Consider the following 20,688-nt stretch of genomic DNA (forward strand, 5'->3'; position numbering starts at 1 on the left):
ATCAGATTCAGTGTTGGTTGAGATCATTTTCCTAGCTGGCTGCTAGTCATCTTTCCAATTTTTCGCATGGTAGAGGGTACCTCTCTCTCTTTTTGTAAAAACATTACCCCCACCCCCATCAGCAGTGTTGTAACAATCACCATCGCTTCTAAACCTAATCACCTCCTAAATCTCTGTTCCTAATATTATCATCTTGGGGGTTACTTATGATCATTTTCCCTTCTCCATGTTATGACACATCATGCAGAAGGCCCTTACCAGATGCCAGTGCTCTCAGACTTTGAAGAGCTAAATGCCCTCCTGTTGTTTAAAAATTATACAATCTGTGGTCTTGTATTATAGTTGCAGAAAATAGGCTGAAACTAGTCATAGTCATGATATGGTTGTTCATTACTACCAGTTTGGGCCTCAATGAAATTACTCAATAGAGCAAAGCCTAGCTGTGGCAGGTGTGATATAGGACAAGACAGATTAAGACCAAATAATGGAATAGGGCCACTCTGACTTTCCAGAGGCCCATGGAGGCTTCAGAGTTGTCAGACACATGTGTGATAATAGCCCATCCAAGAGAGAAACAGAGCAGCTGCTGACAGATGATCTACAGATGGACTGAGAAGATTTATGTGCAAGGCTGCTGGGCTCCAGGGTCAAATACTCAGATCCTGTGAGAGGTGGGGCCCTGGGCTGAGCAGGGCAGACTACAATGGAAAAAACAGAAGGCAAGTGCTGACATGCCAGAGAACCAGAGGAGGCTGGAGCAGTGTCCCTGGAAGCACAACCTAAGAGTTGCCTGAAAGATTATGATGGGTTTGCTTTGGCCAGCAATCTGTGTTAGGTTTGCAACAGTCATAATGATGAACACCCAAGCCTCCTAAAGCCAAGGTTATCAACTCAAGGGCTTGTCCTGCTTTTCACCCCACTCTTCCCTTAACGACCAGATCATAACAAAAGGGTACAATGGGGAAGGGTAGGGATCAGCCCTTCTCCTCACTTCACTCTGTAATAGGAGACCCCCTAGCTCCATTAAATCTGATCTAAGCAAGTGATCAGGCCTTGAAAGTTTACAGCCTGCTCCTATCACAAGGAAAAAGACTCTGCCTCATCCTGGCCTTAGAAAAACTCTAGAGAAGTGAGAAGTGGGGGAGAGAGCAGGAACTACAGTATATACTAGAATCTCTAATGTTTCCTTCATAACCTCTGCGATCAGTTTGTAGAGGATATTAAACCATGGACAAAGGGAGAAAATACCATGGATCTGTGAACTTAGAATTACCTATGAAAGACACAGTAACTGTGGAAAAGGAAAACAAACCCAATTTCCTTACTTCCACTAGGTAAAACCTTTATTTAGAGTACATCTATCTGGGAATAACTTAGAAACACTGAGCGTAACATAAAAACCATTTCAAGTAAAAGAAGAACCACCACATGAATGGGTACTGTGTATAGTTTGGGAGTATTCTGGGAACCCTAAATTTTACTCCAGGCTAGAGTACTTTCCCAAGACTCAGTGCAAATCCTGTCTTACCAGGAACCTTCTCACCAACTAGGGTCAGGGCTCGACAGTGAGGGACACCTGGGAAAATATGTGTTGTATAAATGAAGGATGAAACATGACCTAGAACATTTTAGTGATCTTCATGAACGCACTTGAGAACACACTGATCAAACACTTGGCCAACAAGTGTCCATTTGCTTAGCAATGGAGCAGAACAAGAACTCTGACAAGGAAACCTGGTGTCCACAGAATATTTCTTTACTCTTTCATTGGACAACAACCTTAAGGACCTGCTCTAAATTATATTTTTAAATTGAAATGTTTTCAGTCTACCTTTCCTAATAATTTAACTTGATTTAGTCCTTTCAAGAGAATATAAGGCCCTACCATTATAGTATTTCATTGTTCCATGGCTTCCATGGTAACAGAGATCTTACAGTGTAAGATCTCTCCAAGATCCAAGTCACAAAAAGGTAAACAAGGGCAAGACAGCCTCATGCACAATGTATTTCCATATTCCAAGAGATGTACGTTCATAATATGGAGTACCTTTTAAAACTAAAGACAGAACATTAGTATGAAATGATTTCTTCAGCAGCTTAAGACTGGTCTTAAATATCCACATTATTGAAGTCATTCATATATTGTAGCCACTATAAGAGGTTTACACTGCAAGAGGTTCTCCTACCTGGCACTACCTTTGAATAATGAAGTCAGCTGGTAATGTGCTTTTTTTCTTTCCATAGAGAAAAGATCATTCTAGGCTTTAAGACATTTGAGCAGTTACAAAACATCTCCTGACATATAGGAAGCTTTACTGGGAAGGCAGATAGTTACAAGTGCTGATTCAGAGGTAAAAGTTGAGATATTAGGGGAAGAAGAGTTTTGTGTATGTGTGTGTTTTTTTAAGCCAACAACAATACCTCCCACCCCACTTAGATGAGGCACAAATGTTGAATTGGCAGGAGATGCATCGTCTGCTATTAAGACTTACTAGAATCAACAACAAAAAGAAATGTTTCCCATGTGGATTCCAAACCAAAGGCATGAGGACATTTGCCTGAACCACAACAATTTTATTATATCCTTCCCTGAACTGTCTGTGTGTTCTCTCGCCAACTACATCTAGTATCACTCTCTTAACTCACAGTTGGATTTTAGGAAGATCTTCTCATCCTAGAACTGATGACAGGGTAGACTGCAAACAGAAGAACCAGGGCCAGTCTGTTCTCTATGGACTGCTGGTCCTAGAGCATTCCCTGCTCACACCCTCCTCTAGAGGCTGGGACAGAGAGGGCCTGACATGGGTATCAATGAATCTATCTTGCAGCATACAAAAGGGCTGAAGGCTGCTGAACACCAGCACAAACGCCCAGTAACAGTGATTCTTAATATGATGCCTGCCTGCTGTGGCTTCTAATACTAAAACAAAGCTATAGTTCTTGGGAACATTCCAGTTTTACCATATCATATGTCAGTTTATGGGTCCGTCATTTCAAAATATTTAGCCACCTCAAGGGTTCCTGATATTAGCAGTAATTAAATCTTGCACATCATTACTGAAATATTTCCTACTGCACCAAGGAATAAATTAGGGATGGAATGGTTCTTGCTCTTAAGTTGCTCCCCAGGTTTTAAAATACATTCTGAGCCAAGTTTCTGTTGATGCGTTCTGTGGGTATAGTTGATTTGAGGTCATTTTACTTTTCTAGAAGCAGCAAGTTTGGGTGGAGGATTGAGTTATTTTGTGGTTCTTTTCGTTTTCTAGAAGGCACAGAAGTTTGCTGTGAGGCAGGGTGGGGGTAGAATGAGGAGTAAAAGGTGGGTAGGTTGGAGAAGCATGAGCATTCCCTGATAACTAGTCAACAGTGGAGCTACCAGAATTGAGTGTGACAATGGACTTGTTACCAGTTTTAGTGGAATGTTTCCCATAACAAGAGTCATCTTCCTGGCTTTCAGAATGAAGACTTCAACTCCATCTATGTATGCTCGTCTAGTTAAATGGAGCTTCGAGTATTTGAATAAACAGCTAAGCCCTGGTTTGTTTTGAGGGTCTGTTTTGCTGAAGGCTTAGGTCTTTTGGATGGTAGAAGGGAAGTTTCAGCCTTAGTAAGGAGAGAGGCACTGGGCCTTAATGGGAGCTTTTCTGGCCCGGCCCTGAAGGCTCCACCCTCCTCTCTCTCCAGGCTGCAGCCTCTCCCACCAGCTGTGCCTGCCAGCAACACCCACTCCCCTGTACTACCTGAGAAACAGCAAGAACCTCTTTATTTGCTTCGTTAGAAAGAATGGGAACACAAAGAATGAAAACCAAGGAATAAGGAAGTGCACTAGCTTAGGTCTCGGCCAAACAACAACACATATCTTTAATCAGACTTTTCAACCCTTAGTAAGTGTGCATTGGTAGCAGTTGGGGCCTACAAAGAATCCATTTCCTATAGTGGTATATACAGGGCCCAGGGAGTGTGGCTCATTAGTAGAACATATGCTTAGCAGGTGTGTGGGGCTGGGTTCAATTCCAGACACTCTTCCCTAGAAGAGTTCATATATTTATATGAACATAAAAAATAAATACTGTGCATCCAAAGACTGTAGATATAGTCATGATATATAGTGCTTTTTTTGTGTCCAAGTAGAGAACCTTGTATAAACTGAGCAAGCATGTGTGTGAGTGTGTACAAGCAGGATTATCTAAGTTTATCTCAACACCAGACACATTCACTGGCCAATGTGCAGTTTGTATCGCTGAACCTAGCCAGTCTATATTTAGGACTGGAATTTCAGCTTTTATCATGCATACACACATATTTTTTAACTTTCAAATATATACAAGACGAAAGAACAAAGGCTTCATCTAGGTTTTCCTTAAAACATACACAAGGTTGCTAAAGCTGACACATTCCAATCTCATTAATAGTGAGATGGGGAGCTGTCAGTACTTTGTATGAATGTCTTATTTTCTCCTCTGATGCTGGCTGAGCAGTACCCCTCAAGAATCCCTGGTTATTTTCAGACATGTAATAGGGAGAGAAATCTGGGACTCCTGAGCCAATCTACAGGCTACCACATCCTCCTAGGAAACTGCTAACAAAAATCTTTGCCAACCACAGTCACTCACTGAGAAAGTCAGAGTCTATCCAAATACTACGGTGCAACAGAAAGGAAGTATATTCCATTCCACTATATTTTAATCCCACCTTCTTCTAGCCAACAGCTGTAATTCTTCACTCACCCAATTAGCTAAGGGTTCTCTTTTAGGGGATACTTATTTAAAAAACAAAATGAAACCCCAATAGCCCCATAGAAATTCCACAATGACAGATATTATAACCAACTGTCTTAAGGTTATGTTAATAATGCAATGATGACGAATTGCTCAGAAAGACAAAAATGTCATCAGAGACTTCACTCTTGTTTATATCTTGTTTATGTTCATGCAGGATAACCCATCAGTAGTATATGGGACGTCTAAGACTCCAGTGTATCCTGTGATTTATAAGCTGGTTTGTGACCAGCAATGTGGAAGACACCACCATGGTTGCACTCTTGGTAACTGAGCATTTAAACACCATCTTTTCCTCATTTGGCAGCTAAGTTTCATCACACTACTTAGAATGTTTAGACATATTATTTATCTTACATTAGTTGATGTATAAGACACTCAGGAGAGGATAAACCACCTATTTCAGTTTTTAAAAACTGAAAATGTATACAGCACACAGACAGAAGATTTTTAGAGGCAGACCCTTGTAGCTAAAACCCTCATCTTATCCCCTAATTCAATATGATTTTGGAGAGCTGAGCTTTCAAAGGCTTAATTTCCTCAACTCTAAAACAACAACAAAGCAAAGTTGTATTTCTACCACAAAGCTGTAGTAAAGATTTGAATTAACTCATTAAATGAAAACAAATGATCATGCCAAATAATCTTTCCAACATGCCACAAAGGATTTATCAATACAATTCCTGTATCAATTCACCATTTATTAGGATTCTATAAAAATGTAATTTGAGTTTTTGCATAGCTAAAGATATAGCAACCAAGCTAGAAATACAACCAACAAACTGGGAAAAAATATTTACTAGCAATATATCAGACAAGGGGTTAATATCCACCATATACAGGGAACTCAAGAAACTAATCCCTCCCAAACCTAACAAACCAATTACTAAATGGGCAAGGGAACTAAAGAGATTTCTCAGAAGAGATAAAAATGGCAAAGAAACACATGAGGAAATGTTCACCATCCCTAGTTATATAGGAAATGCAAATAAAGACAATCCTGAGATACAACCTCACCCCAGTCAGAATGGCCCACACCCTAAAGTCAGCCAATGACAAATGCTGGAGGGGATGTGGAGAAAGAGGAACCCTATTACACTGCTGGTGGGAATGTACACTTATACAACCATTTTGGAAAGCAGTCTGGAGGGTCCTCAGAAAGCTAAATATTGACCTCCCTTATGACCCAGTCATACAAGTTCTAGGCATCTATCCTGAACAACAGGAACCAGTATACAAGGACACATGCACCTCCATGTTTATTGCAGCACTGTTCACAATAGCCAGGATATGGAAACAACCCAGATGTCCCACCACAGATGAATGGATCAAAAAATTGTGATATCTATACACAATGGAATATTATGCAGCCATTAGAAAGGACAAAATAATGGCACTTGCAGGGAAATGGATGGAGCTAGAAGAAATCATGTTGAGCGAGGTAAGCCAAGAGCAAAGAGACAAATGGCACATGGTCTCCCTGATGAGTGGATGTTAAATCCAAAATGTAAAGTGATACGACAAAATTAACAAGGCTTAAGAAACAAAGGACTTCCACTCATGTGGTCAAATCACTACTAAATAACCCTATGCTGCTGATCACATGTAGTGTATATATATGCACACTGGAAGGAAACCAGTATGACATAGAACTAGAGGGAATCAGAGGAAAACATACAACAGCAGGACCCATCAGCTGCACTGGACATTGATCAAAATGAACTAAGCAACTCAATGGCAGCGATGGGAGGGAGGGAACAAGTGGGAAAGAGGGAACAGCTGATGCTATGCAAAACAAAAGAAATGTACATATCACCCAACGTGGAAGAAATAACTATTGCAAAGCTCATAGAACTCATACATGTTATAGACTGTGATGGACAATTTGCTCCATGAAAGTTAGAATGTGTTTGTGACTTTAACTAAGCATCACTATCCCACAGTACTGTCAAATTTGGGAAATTATGTAATCACTTAATCATAATAAAGAATCTGAAAAAAATGTAATTTGAATGTAACTGAAGTACTGCCATACTAGATGAAACTCAGTCTCATTAGACTAAAACTATAAATCTCAAGAATACAATCAAGAAATATTTCCCAAAGTGAGTCTGTCTTTCAGGCATCACCTTAAGAGATTAACAAGATACATCAAATGCATGAACAAATGTCTCCTGTGATTTAATGAGGTCCTTGGGAAAAGCTCTTTCTCTTCCTACAATGCCAAGTGCATAATATGTCCTTGACCAAGTACTTACTGAACTCATCACCTGTCTACCACTTACCAGAGGTATGCCTAGAATCTGCTTCCTCACAGAGACCAGAGGCTAGTTTATTCATCCATCCTCCGATCTAAAAAGTAAATTATCCTGACATGGTTCTTATACTCAAGAATTTAACATTAGGAGAAGAAACATACTATTTTGTTTGCAGAGAAGGTAAAAAAAAAATACCAAATTTCTCTCTAAAATAAAATTACTTGATATTTTCTTACCTCTTCCAAAGTTTAAAGAATATCATCTGATAATAAACATTATATGTTCTTTTTTTAAAAAAATTGAAATTCAGCTTTGTATGTTTTTTTGGTGTAGTATCTTTGTAAATCTTTGCTTTTTTCTTCTGTGACAGGCCATTAAAAAAATTAAATTGCAGGCTGAGAAAGTGGCTCAGTGGTAGTGTGCTTGACTTGCATGCATGAGGCCCTGGGTTCGATTCCTCAGCTCGACATAAGCAAAAGAAAAAGCCGGAAGTGGCTCATGTGGTAGAGCAATAGCCTTGAGCTGAAGAGCTGAGGGACAGTGCCCAAGCCCAGAGTTTAGGCCCCATGACCATCAAAGGAAAAAAAAAGAAAGAAAGAAAGAAAAATTAAATTGCATAAAGAAACTCCAATATATGGAACAAGTTGGTGAACTGCCAGGGAAAGGACTAAGGATTGCAAAACTTGGCATTTCATAGTCTGTCAGCATCCACAGTACCATCCCCAGACCTTAGTGAACAGAATTTTAAAAACAATGAAGCACTGAGTCTAAATACACTTAAATTCAAGAACAAGTTCTTTAATCTCATACTTGGTGGCCTTAGACAGCAAAATTCCTTATGTATAATTTCCTTGTCAACAAGCCTTGTAGAGTTGATTCCGGCTTCTGACTCAGCAAATCTAGTGCCTAGGCTGTTCAATAGGGCAATGTCTTTATCAGTGCTGGGACTGTATTAAACAATGAAAGATAAAACTGCCTGTCATCAATGAGCTTATATTCTATTAGGAAGACATACACAATGAAAAATATAAATATGTAAGTCCTAGAGGATGAATTGTAAAGATTATAAAGCAAAAGAGATAGCAAATGAGAGACAGTAAGACAGATTAATACAATTTATAAGTTTGTGGTGAAGAAGGACCTCACTGAGAGATTACTTGAGTTAAGACAAAGGATATAAGCCATGGATGTGGCTAAATGAGAAAAGATTTAATTAGAGTGTTTAATTAATAGTAGACATTATTATCATAACCAGTAAATAGAAACAAAGGAAACACAAAGGGAGGGTTTAAAATCCCGTCTCTGACACCTACCATTTTTATGAGGCCTTAAGCCATTTATAATTATGACTTTTCTGAAACAAGAGTTTATTCATATGGGAATTAAGCTAGATAATAACACCTGTTCTTCTTACAATGTCATTAAGAGGGTGAGATGATAAAATATACATAGAAACACAAAGAAAATTATGGAAGAAATAAAAATATTACAACTCTCTCATCTCCTCTTTGACCCTATTTCCAAAATACCAGCTTACCACCTTATCTTACATCTTATTTGCAAGGCACTCATCAATATGATAGATAGACCAAAGGGAAGGTTTCTAGGACTAAAAAAATTAACTGCATTTCTGCAGAGTCAGACAAGAAGAGTAAGAGCCAAAACAAACCAAGATTGATTTCTAATCAAGGAAATCTAAAGTTTAACCCCCAGTAAACTTGCTGGGGTAGCACACGGACAGGATAGCTATCTGTTTGCTCTGGTCTTTGGTAGATTCGTTATAAATTTACATCCTGGTGACATCAGGAATTCTTGGTGATTTTTTTTTTCAACTTCCTACAGATTTAGGGCCTTTCATTCACTCATTCAAAAAATATTTAGTGAATGTATGTAAAAAACAAGGAACCAAATGTGGATCTGGGTTAAAGGAGTAGACTAAATTAGGTCTCTGACTGAACAAATCCCCTAGGGACAGATGGAAGAAAGGTTAGGAGCAAAGAAAGAATGGAATCCATCCACCCCACCTCCAGGATTTCTGAAGTCCGGACAAGTCTAAACCTTGAAATACTTCACTAGGAAACTATAAAGAAAATGAGAACCCTCAGGCTACCACCATGCTAGATTACTCTTGGCAGGGCAACCCCAAAACAAATCCAGATTCTGGAAATGAACATATTAAAGTGCAAGAGTGTATCTAGTAGTTTTTCAACAAGTATTATCAAATGTTTCCTTAGTGCCAGGCACTAGGTGACAGAATTAAGGCAAGAACTTTCAGAATTCAGCTTTTCTGCACCTCTTCTTGTCCCTTTTCTTCTTGTGGTCCTCAATACAGTTAAACAAAATAGCTAACACTCTTACAGTGGCATTTCTGGGAACACAAATACAGAAATGATAGAAATGGAAGATGAATATAAAAGGTTCATATTTCTCTGTTAGCATGGCCTTTATAGCTTCTACACGTCCTTTCCAGGTGTTTTCCCCCCATGATTATTCCTTTTGAAAATTCTCCTTCATACCTTTATAAATTCGTATCCCAGAGAATTCATATACCAAAATAAGACTACGAAATCTCTTTAGAACACCATTACATTGAGTCACTTAACTACTCTACTGTATTCTGGAAGCAGAGCAGAGCCAACTACAGAATATTTTAAACAACCTTTCACAATAAATTATTATATCTGTTTTATAGACAGAATTGGTATAGGCATTGAAAGGTATTTGGCCATAAAGTAAACAGCAAAGGACAGAGTTCTGCCTGGATTTAATATTTTTCATCTCAAAAGATAAGGTGGTTAGTTTCCTATCCTAAAATCCCTCCTACTAGGCTGGGGCTGTTTGAAAAAGAATAAGGAGACGTTCCCTAACTCTTTGGACCTTTTCTCTCCACGCTCTGAGGTTCCCAGCAGCTCATAAATGTTGAAAAGATTCATATTAGTTAGGACTGGATGTTAATGGAACATACACTGGCATCTCTCTAAGTCTCATTCACTCATAATCTCTTCAAAGAAAGCTACTTGGCATTATTTGTAAGCCACATGTAAATTCTTCTGTTAATACAGCATCTTTCTTCTCTATGAAAAGGATATAATTCTGTTCAAACTCTACATCTAGATATAGTCCCTAAACTATGAGTAAGAGAATAATTTGAAGTACTAATATCAACTAAGTATCAGTTTTTAAAAAGCAATGTTTTGATTCAACAGGTCAGTTTTAGTTGAACCGAAACTCCTTTGTACTACCTAATGATAATAATTTTTAAAAGTCTCTTTTATTATGTCCCAGTGAATATTTCATGAAATAAAACATCTTACAATTTAGAAAAAATCTACCAGAATGTGTTTGTTTTAATTTATTTATTGGCAGTACTGGGGCTTAAACTCAAGACCTTGTGCTTGCTAGGTAGGCACACTTAGCATTGAGCTACTCCACCAGTTCCCAGAATGTGTCTTAAAATTAAATAGTGTTTGAAGTATTTTGGGGGCCAGAACTATGTTAAGACCCTTCAAGCATATATACACTGGGCAATTTCCACTTCAGGATAAACTGAGCTGAGATTTGTGTGGGTGTTTATGACACAGTTTTGTGGAGTTTAATCAAGTTAACTGCCTGAAAAAACAAAGAAACAAACAAAAATACTCCTCAAAGAAATGTTAACAGGAGGCAAACATTTTTCACAATACCAGATGCAAATAAAAATTCTTGACATATCAAGAAAATACAGCTGAGGACATGGCTTAAGTGATATTGTGCTTGTGTGCCTAAGCAAGTGAAAATTAAAAACCTAGTAACATTTGAAAAACAAAAAAAAGAAGGAAAGAAAGAAAGAAGGAAGGAAGGAAATGCAGTGTGTTACCAACTCTTCAGAAAAGTCAACAGATGAATTTCAAAGTACTTTCAGATATTATAACCAATCAATTGGAGCCCAAGGCAGCTCCTCTATGCTCCCAGATGTAAAGGAAACTATTCTTGCAATATGTGGAAAGAGAGAAATCAGCAGAGGAATGAATCTATTAAAAAGAAACAAGTGATCATCTTAGAGCTGAAAAACGGCATCATCAAAGTTAAAATAAGGCAGTTGGAGGTGTTAATGACAAGAGGAAACCTTAAAGACAGATCAGTAGAAATATATCAGTATCAAAATATTTGGAGTATTAAGAAGAGTAAACTTAAAACAGATTAATAAAAAAGAAAAAGGGTACTGGGCGCCAGTGGCTCATGCCTGTAATCCTACCTACTCAGGAGGCTGAGATCTGAGGATCCCGGTTCAAAACCAGTCCGGGCAGGAAAGACCATGAGACTTCTATCTCCAAGCAACCACTCGAAAACTGGAAGTGGCGTTGTAGCTCAAGGGGTGGAGCGCTAGCCTTGAGCTGAAGAGCTGAGGTACAGCGCCCAGGCCCAGAGTTCAAGCCCCATGACCAACCAAAAAAAAAAAAGGAGGGGGGGGGGGGTAAAAGCCATATGTTTTACAGTTCTTGTAAATATCAAAATATCTACATACATGTAATTAGATTCTAAGAAGCAGAATGGAGAATATTTTAGGAAAGATATTTAATTACCCCTTAGTGCCCTAAATTTGATGAAGGATACAGATTTATAGATCAAGAAAGGACAAACAAACAACAAAAAAATACTCAAACACCAAGCAGGCATCTATGTCTAAGCAGGCATAGTCACGGATGAATTGCTAAAAAGAAAATCTTGAGGGGACAGAAACTACAATCATTCAGAGTATTTTCAGTTCTTAATGGACTAAAACATGAATGACATTATCTAAAAACCTCCCATCTTTTGGAAATTGAAAAACATACTTCAGAGTAACCTGTGGGTCAAAGAAGAAATCACAGAGAAATTAGAAAATACTTAGAACTGCATAAGAACCAATTTTATCCATATATATACATATACATATATTTATATATAGTGGGATGCAACTAAAGCAATGTTTGAGAGACCATTTATATCTTTAAATGTTTCTTGCTAAAACAAAAAAAGGTGTAAATATCAACAACCTAGTGTTTAAAGTTAAGAGGCTAGAGAAATAACAACGTTGATCTAAAGTACAAGGGAAAGAGATAATGAAAACACAAAGTTGTGAAGCATAAAACGCAAAGAGAAATTGAAGGAAGTCAAGCTCATTTTTGGAAAAACAGGTTATCAGTAGTAAGTTTTCTCCACTTTCTGCATCTTTCATTCTCTATCTTGCTAAAAGTTTATACATTTTGTTGATCTCTTCAAAGAATAAGCCAGCATTTCATTTTATTGATTTTGCTCTATAGTTTTTCTGGCTTATAATATAAGAACAGATGATTAAAATGTTCTAAACATATTTATGTCAACAATTTGACAACTGAGATTATAGACTTACACTATAATCCTATTTAGGAGGCTGAGCTCTGAGGATCAAAGTTTGAGGCCAGCTCTGGCAAGAAGTCCATAAACTACCAAAAAGCCAGAAGTAGAGTTACAGATCAAGTAATAGAGCACTAGCCTTGACTGATAAAACTAAGGGGCAGCACCCTGGTCCTGAATTCAAGCCCCAGTAATGGCACCCAGAAAAAAAAATATTGGGGGGAAACAAAGAAACATAAAAAGTGACATAAGATTACCCAGAAAATCTTAGAGCAATTAACCACACAAAAACACCACTACAAACAAAAGCCCTATTTGTTAAACTGAAAAATCATAACTTTCCCACAAGGAGAATTCCATGTCCAGAAGGTGCTATGGTGAACTCTACCAAACTCTAACAAAGAAGTCACACTAATCTTACATTCCTTCAGAGAATCAAGAAAGAGGGATTGCTTCCAAAAAACACTTTTGTAAAGTCAATAGCATATAATCAGAAAGTAATACGTAAAGTGGAACAAGAAAATGAAGAAAGATAAAGCAAAATCAGGAATATCGGGAACAAGGTGGGCTGAGGTATTAGACACTGGGTCATCTCAATGAGAAGATGATATCCAAGCAGAATTGAAGGAGTGAGGGACCCCTGGGAACCCATGTAAAAATTCCATGGCAGGAATGGGCTAACAGGCACAAGTGGACCAAGAATGTCATCAAGACGGTGGAAAGGATCCTCAACTCAAATTACTGTTAATTATATAAATGAGGGACTTTGGAATTTGCAAAGTGGGTGGTGTTAACTGGTAGCCTGCAATATTGAGAAGTTTTGTGAGATTTATGCTCTGCTTGAGCGGCTGTGCTTCAAAGAGAAAGAAAAGAAATGGGACAAGAGTTGGAGAGGACAGTGGGTGAAGGAAAGGAATTTCTATGTGTTTAAAACAGAAGACTGGCATGTTTACCTAGCGATGGATATGATCCAAAGAGCTAAAAAATGAGTTGGAGAAAGAGTGAACTGCTGGAAGAATGACCTTCACCAGCCTTGAGCCATCTGTATGCAAGCTTCTCTGACCACATGTGCCCACTCTAAAACCATCGGCTGCCAGCAATTCAACAGCTTCAGAATCATGAATTATGAGAAACATAGTTGTCATTTTATTGAGTCAGTTATTTACATAAATAATTAGTAAAGCACTTGAGAAAAAGCGCAAACTGTTAAACTTGGGCCTCAAACAGGCTCCGGGTGTCTTCGACTCCTTCAGTGATCTAATCCTGTTGCCCAGAAACCTTTCTCTCGCTTCTCCTTCAGGACATGGTGTTTCAAGAGTATATTCTGCTACTTTCTGGGCCACTTGCTCAAAAATGTATTTTTCTTGGTCCATATTCACTTTCATATAATTTCCTTATGTGCATATACAACTTAATTTCTTGAATTATTCAAAACTGGGGTATATGGGAGGTGTTCCACATCAGAATGTATAACTGGGGTTTTTCTTTTCCAAGGCAGTTGCCACAGTTTTTTTGGCAGCAGGACTACTTGTATAGTAAACTAATCAAAGATTTAAAACACATTGTTAGGGAATTTAGACCCAAACTCAGAGTTGATTTAAAAGGAATAATGGGTAAAAAACAAGGGAAAGTATATACCACCAGGAATTTTGTGGTAAGAGTCAAGAATCATGAAATGCTTTTTATTAGTGTTAATTACTTTGCTCCCTTTAACTAGAGTTATTAACAGCACATTAGATATCCTGCCAAGTGATGTAGTATACACAAGTAAGTCCAAATCTCAATAAGGTTTGATTAGTAAAAGTGAGGGGAGTGAGAGGAAAAGAATCCATGGGGCTCTAGTTTTCATTCATTTAAAGGCAATAATGAACAAAAAGCATGCCAGGATTTTTACATAAATATACAATGAACAACAACAAAAAGTATAAAGGCTGGTTTTCTTTCAGCTACAGATAGTGAGCTAAAATTATGAATGCCTAGAATCAGGTTTTGAATAAGTAGCTGTTTGGGCCTTATCAAACTCATCTTACTAGCAGTTCTGATACCTCTGATTATTAGGATGCCAGTAGTATGAATAGGAAAACTCTATAAAGACCTCAGAGTGAAAGAAGGACCTCTTGAAGGAAAGATGGGCAGGGCCAGATTACCCTGACATCCTCAGAATGTAGGCCATAGTCTAGACAGCTTGAGCTTCCATTCTGGAAATAGCATAGGACGCAGGGATAGGAGACAAACCTCAGAGCGTGGCTAGCAGGGAAAATCAAGGAATAGAAAGTAATGGTGCTTGCTATCTTCCCACCTATCAAAACTTTTTCATAACAGTGTAGTTAGCAAGAGAGCACCATGCTACTGCCATGAAGGTAGATAAACAGACCAATGGAACATAGTCAAATTTGAACTGGGAACTTGATTAATGACACAAGGCATATCATAGACAAAGAAAGGAGAGATTCTTCAACAGATAGGGATTGAACATTTGAAAAAATACACATGGGAAAAATGAACCAAGTTGAATACTATATATCCAACACCAAAAATCAATTCCAGGTGGATGTCTTAAACGAGAGAGGTAAAATTTTTGAGATTTTTAAAAACTGGCTCAAAATACAAGGTTTAATTCTTTAAAATATAAAATAAAGTGAGAGGACAAGTCAAAAACTGGGAGACCAGGCCTAGAGCTCAAGCCCCACGACTGACCAAAAAAAAAAAAAAAAAGAGAGAGAGAGAGAGATCTTTCATGCCATTGTTTCTAACATATTTATAAGATTATGTCTTTGTTACTTTGTATGTACCTCCCCCATGGTATAACCCTTGCTTTCACTATATATGATGTTGGTATATGTGGAGGGGAAGGGAAAAAACAAATCGTTGAAACAGGGATAAGGAGGACCCATTGCAACAATGAGATGTACAAGTCATTATGTCGAAAAACGAACTTAACAACTTTGGTGAGGGGGATGGGGGAGGATGGGAAAGGATGGGAAGGGGAAACAAAGGAGGAGGCTACAATGCTTGATAAGAAATGTACTCATTATCTTGCCCATGTAATTGTAACCCCTCTGTACGGTATTTTCACAGTAAAAAAAAAAGATTAAAAAAAATCTGGGCTACAGGTTAGGCTTTACATTCACAAAAGTGTTCCTAGTTTAAAACTTGATACTCCTGGAAAAAATAAAAACTAAGAATGCAAAATAAACAAACAAAAAAAACTGGGAGAACATAGTTTTGTAACAAATGTAAAGGCACAGCCACATGGGGCTATTTTTATTAAAGTCCTGTAAAATTTTAAATTTTTATTCATTATTTCACACGTGGCTAGTGGTATTCTGATGTGAAATAATCTCATCACAGAATGCTTACGTTGGGTTTGGAATACACACATTTCTACAATAAATGCTGCAATAAAGCAATGACAAAAGGACATTAATAGACATGACATACGATGCAAAACCCCCAGGAACTGCTGCTGCTGCTGGCGATGAAGCTCAATGGAAGACCACTTGCCCAGCAAGCTTAAGATCCTGGATTTGATTTCTAGCACTTCAAGAGGGAGAAAGAGGGAGGAAGCAATGGAGGGAGAATAGCATACTATAAACATGCAAAAAGTCATTTCAATCTCACCAGTAATGAAGCTAAGCTCATATCCTTTGCACATCCCAATTAGCAAGACTAAAAATTGATAATAGTAAATACTGGAGGATGGACATCAATAAATCTGTAACACTGTTTTAGCAAGGTACCCGTGGCAACACTGTAAAAGTAATTTGGCATTAACCAGTCATATGGAGCTCTGAAATGCCAGCAATTCTAGTCTAGAAGTGTTTTGCCTCATGAGCTAAACTGTCACCCTCCACCCCTGAGAAAACTTAAGGCACATGGAAATATGTGTGGAAACATATACACAAAACATGGTTCTGCTAGCATTTACTTTACAGAAGGCCAAGGATAATAAAGTTCACCAAATAAAGAATTATCCTATCTGTTATTGGGTGTGGTAGCACTCGCTTATGGTGCTAGCCATTTGAAAGCCAGACATTAAAGGATCTAGTTTTGTGACCAGTTTGCACAAACGTTAGCAAGACCCTATCTCAACAAAGGAAATGTTAATTTTGGTATGCCTGCATACAAAACAACCCCAAACACCAAAGTAGCTAGGGTAGGGCTTCAAAAGTGTTAGAGCAAAGTTATCTCTGGGAGAAGGAGGGAGAAGCCTTGGCAGGTCATAGGAGGGCCTACTGCCAAGTCTGCTCATGCTTTATTTCTTTAGCTGGCTAGTTTGTTAAAATGTTCCTTTCAGTATATTTCTTCATTGTGTGTGTGTGTGTGTGTGTGTGTGTGTGTGTGTGTGTGTGTGTGTGTGTGTGTGTGTGTGTGTGTGTGTGTGTGTGTGTGTGTTTATACATGTTTTTAAATGTTTGATAAATTTCATCATTTTTTTTTAAAGGCCAGCTCTTATTAGTGTTCTGGGGTTCAAGGGAGCTAAAAGTGTGAGTAATTGTGATGGAGACATTTTACAGACAGACTACACAAGAGTCAGCATTTCCCCAATGGAAATAGGACCCTGCTCAGACTGATGGGATCCAGAGTTTCCAGGCAGTTATTAATCATGTCAAGAAGCTATCAGGAGTCTATCTGTTCAGTATAGCATGAGAAATATTTTATAGATTAAAAGATATCATCATAATGAAGCAACAGCAAATTTTAAGTAATACTTAAATGTAAGCTTTCATTATTACGCTCACTGTGGCCATAAGACCAAAAGGATCTATAAATTGTGGGGAAAAGAAAAAATTTAGGATTTAAGTGCTCAAAGTTAGGCTGAATGATATAATTATCTCCATGTATGAAAATGGAGACACAAAATCCACTGGCTCTGGGTGCTCTGGTAGGCATATGGAAAAGATTATGGAGAACCTAAAAAAAATAGATTGTTACTCAATATGAGAAGGAACTTTATGTCAGCTAGTGAGAAGACACACAATGTAGTGATACTCCTTCACTTTTGTCCATCAAGACATTTTAACAAAAAAAAAATCCTACTTTGAATAAAAACATACATTATTAAAATAAACCGTCAAATTAGGAATATTAGCCAGGCACCAATGGCTCACGCTTGTAATCCTAGCTACTCAGGAGGCTGAGATCTGAGAATCACGGTTCAAAGACAGCTGGGGTAGGAAAGTCCATGAGACTCTTATCTCCAATTAAACACCAAAAAACCCGAAGTAGTGCTGTGGCTCAAGTGGAAGAGTACTTGCCAGTTCTCCTACTTTGTAGTGATGCAACTCTATAAAACTCATTTTAGGTCGGGAAGCTGGCTCAGTGGTAGAGTAACTTGCCTTGCATGCATGAGGCCCTGGGTTCAATTCCTCAGTACCACATATGCAGAAAAAAGCCAGAAGTTGCACTGTGGCTCAAGTGGTAGGGTGCTAGCCCTGAGCTGAAGAGCTGAGGGACAGCACCTAGGCCCAGAGTTCAGCCCCCCCTGATCAATAATAACAACAACAACAAAAACCCTCATTTTAATGTCTGTGACCTCTGTTTCCCCATGCGTAGTAGAATAAAGAATCTCCGTTCCTTCAAATTTATTTAGAAAACACCCATGTTAAAATCAGGATTGATATGGCCCTGAACTTGTATCTGCTGGCTAAAATTTCTAAATATCACTTTGAAGGCTTCCAAACATCATCACATCTAGATATGGAGAACAGTGAACCCAGAGCCACCTACATATTTGGAAAGAGCCAAAGTAACAGCATCTACTTATTACTTCCAGGAAAGAGGCAAAACTGATACACCCAGATCGGTTTCTTTAAAATGCTATCAAGTAACCTTTGGTTGAAAAATTTATTCTCACGTTTTGTACAGAAATAGTCGCATGTGAAAAACTTCTAGATTTAATGGCCCCAAAGTAAGTTTGAACTTGTGCAAGAATAAAAATGAGTCAAAAATCATGAAGATAAGACGATACCTCAAGCCACATCATACTTGCTGCAATTAATTCTTAACTGTATCTAAAGTTAAGAAAAAGAATGTACCATTACTTTAAAGTTCACCTGCCAAAACCAATAAAAAAGAATTTCAATATCTATAAATAGGAAATGCTGCACCGTCAATATTGAACTACAGTAATTTCTTACGAATAAATATATCTTATAAAAAAACTTCTCTCTAATGACACTTGTAAAGCTTTGAATTCTTATATGGCATATTTGAAGTTAAGATTGGGTCAAGCTGTTCTCAAAGATCTTCAGGTTATTATAATATAAAATTGCATTTTATTCTTAGCATTTTACTCTGTGGAAGCATTCTGCTACTCTCCTGGTTTTTAGCTACGTTCTGTTTTTTGTGCTTTTTTTTTTTAAACTTGAGTTTCAAACCTAGCTTCAAATTACCAGTTGATAGTCACATGCTGTAATGAAGTTGGTAGATTAGCTGAAATTAAAACCGACTCCTTTTTACCACTCTTCTTCTCAAGCCCTAATTATTTATGACCAAGTTCATGAACACTATGTTTCAATTTAGGAGGCAGTCCATTTGAAGCCAGCTATAAATAAATACAATCTGGTCTCAAAACATCTTGACTTTACAGAGCACTGAAAGAAGCTGAGAGGAAAGGAGTGAATGGAAGATATAAGGAAAGAGGAAAGAAAAAAAAAAAAAAAACAGAAGAAGCCAACATCAGATGAACTGCTTTTGTGCTAGAATCTTCCATATATTTGATTTCATTTTATTCTCCATGAATTTGGCAACACTTAGTTGTCAGAGCCCAAAGAGCAGATGTTATGATCCCCTTAAAGTTGGGTAACTATAGCTCAAAAGCAAGGTATAAGAAAGCTGGGCACTGCTAGCTCACATCTGTAATCCTAGCTACTCAAGAGACTGAGATTTGCGGATCATGGTTCAAACCCAGCCCAGGCAGGAAAGGTTGTCCAATTAACCCCAAAAAAACAAAAGTAGAGCTGAGGCTTGACCTGGTAGAATGCTGGCCTTGAGCATAAAAACTCAGTGACAGTGACCGGGCCCTGAGTTCAAGTTCCACAACTGACCAGAAAATAAAAAGGTAAAACATAGAAGTGTGGCTCAAGTGGTAGAGTACCATGCTTGAGCAAAAAAGCTAATAGACTGTGCTCAGGCACTGAGTTCAAGCCCCAGTACCATCACAGAATTTAATAAACAATTTTTTTAAGGTAAAATTGTTTAGCAGGTCCAACAGAATAAAGAAGAACAGCAGAATATAACATGAGGCTTGTCTGATTCCTAGCTCTGTACACTTCTATGATAGATGAGATTGTTTTCAGTATTTTTAGATTTAAGTACTTTAGGGATATTCAAAACAAAAAGAGACTACTTGGGCTGGGAAAGTGGCTCAGTGGTAGAGTGCTTGCCTTGCATGCACGAAGCCCGGGGTTCAATTCCTCAGCACCACGTAAGCAGAAAAGGGTAGAAGTGGTGCTGTGGCTCAAATGATAGAATGCTGGCCTTGAGCTGAAGAGCTGAGGCACAGCACCCAGGCCCAGAGTTCATGCCCCAGGACAACCAAAGAGAGAGAGAGAGAGAGAGAGAGAGACTACTTTCCAGATAGAACATGAATAGGAGAAAACTATCCACATGACTATTGCTTCATCTGCTTCTAAGGATCCAAAAGGTAGGGTTGTCACTATTATGCCTAAAATGTCCATGGAAGTATACAAAAAGAGCATCAGGAGGCCTTCAGTAAATTTTGCTTGGAAAAAGCAAATCTAGAAGCAAGACAAAGTCAGGGAAGGCCAAGCACCCCATGGCTTCTTACCTGCTGTACTTCGCTTTCTCCATTGGAGATTTTCTCAGTATAAACAAAGGAGTTGAATATCCGCTGCAACCAAAAGAAAACAAACAAACATTAGAGTCTCTAAATAAGTCATCTTCTATATATGTGCGTGTGAATAACTTGTGGCATATAACTCAAACAGAATCAAGCAGAAAGAAATTTAATTAAAATACAGCAATTTTAACAGGGAGAAACCCAAATATCAGCCCAAGTCAATCATGCTTATATAAGCATTACCCAGGCACTTCTGTAGTGAAATAAACCAGATGTTACACTATATTTTTTCTTTTTTCAAAAATACATTTAATTATAGATTTCCGGAGCCCATGCCATTTTATCCGACTGCTATAATCTGACAAAGTTGTGTTTCTCATTTAAATCCTGCACTCCCTGAATGCTGTAATTGTTTACAGACACTAAAATCTAATGCAATAAAGGTTTTTACAAAGAATTCTTTCCATGCGCTCTCACGGCCCTATCCAGCCAG

General features: G+C 38.1%; 1 protein-coding gene across 1 annotated transcript in view; it reads right to left on the minus strand.

Annotated features, from left to right (window-relative positions):
• Cachd1 (cache domain containing 1) overlaps nt 1-20,688 on the minus strand; it is a 226,216-nt gene that overhangs the window by 122,061 nt on the left and 83,467 nt on the right. The window contains exon 2 of the mRNA XM_042685056.1: nt 20,184-20,246. Within this exon, the coding sequence (XP_042540990.1) occupies nt 20,184-20,246 (63 nt within the window). The remainder of the gene's footprint in view (nt 1-20,183; nt 20,247-20,688) is intronic.

The sequence above is a fragment of the Dipodomys spectabilis genome, unplaced genomic scaffold, assembly GCF_019054845.1.
Source record: "Dipodomys spectabilis isolate Male_0828 unplaced genomic scaffold, ASM1905484v1 ptg000002l, whole genome shotgun sequence".
Classification (NCBI taxonomy): domain Eukaryota; kingdom Metazoa; phylum Chordata; class Mammalia; order Rodentia; family Heteromyidae; genus Dipodomys; species Dipodomys spectabilis.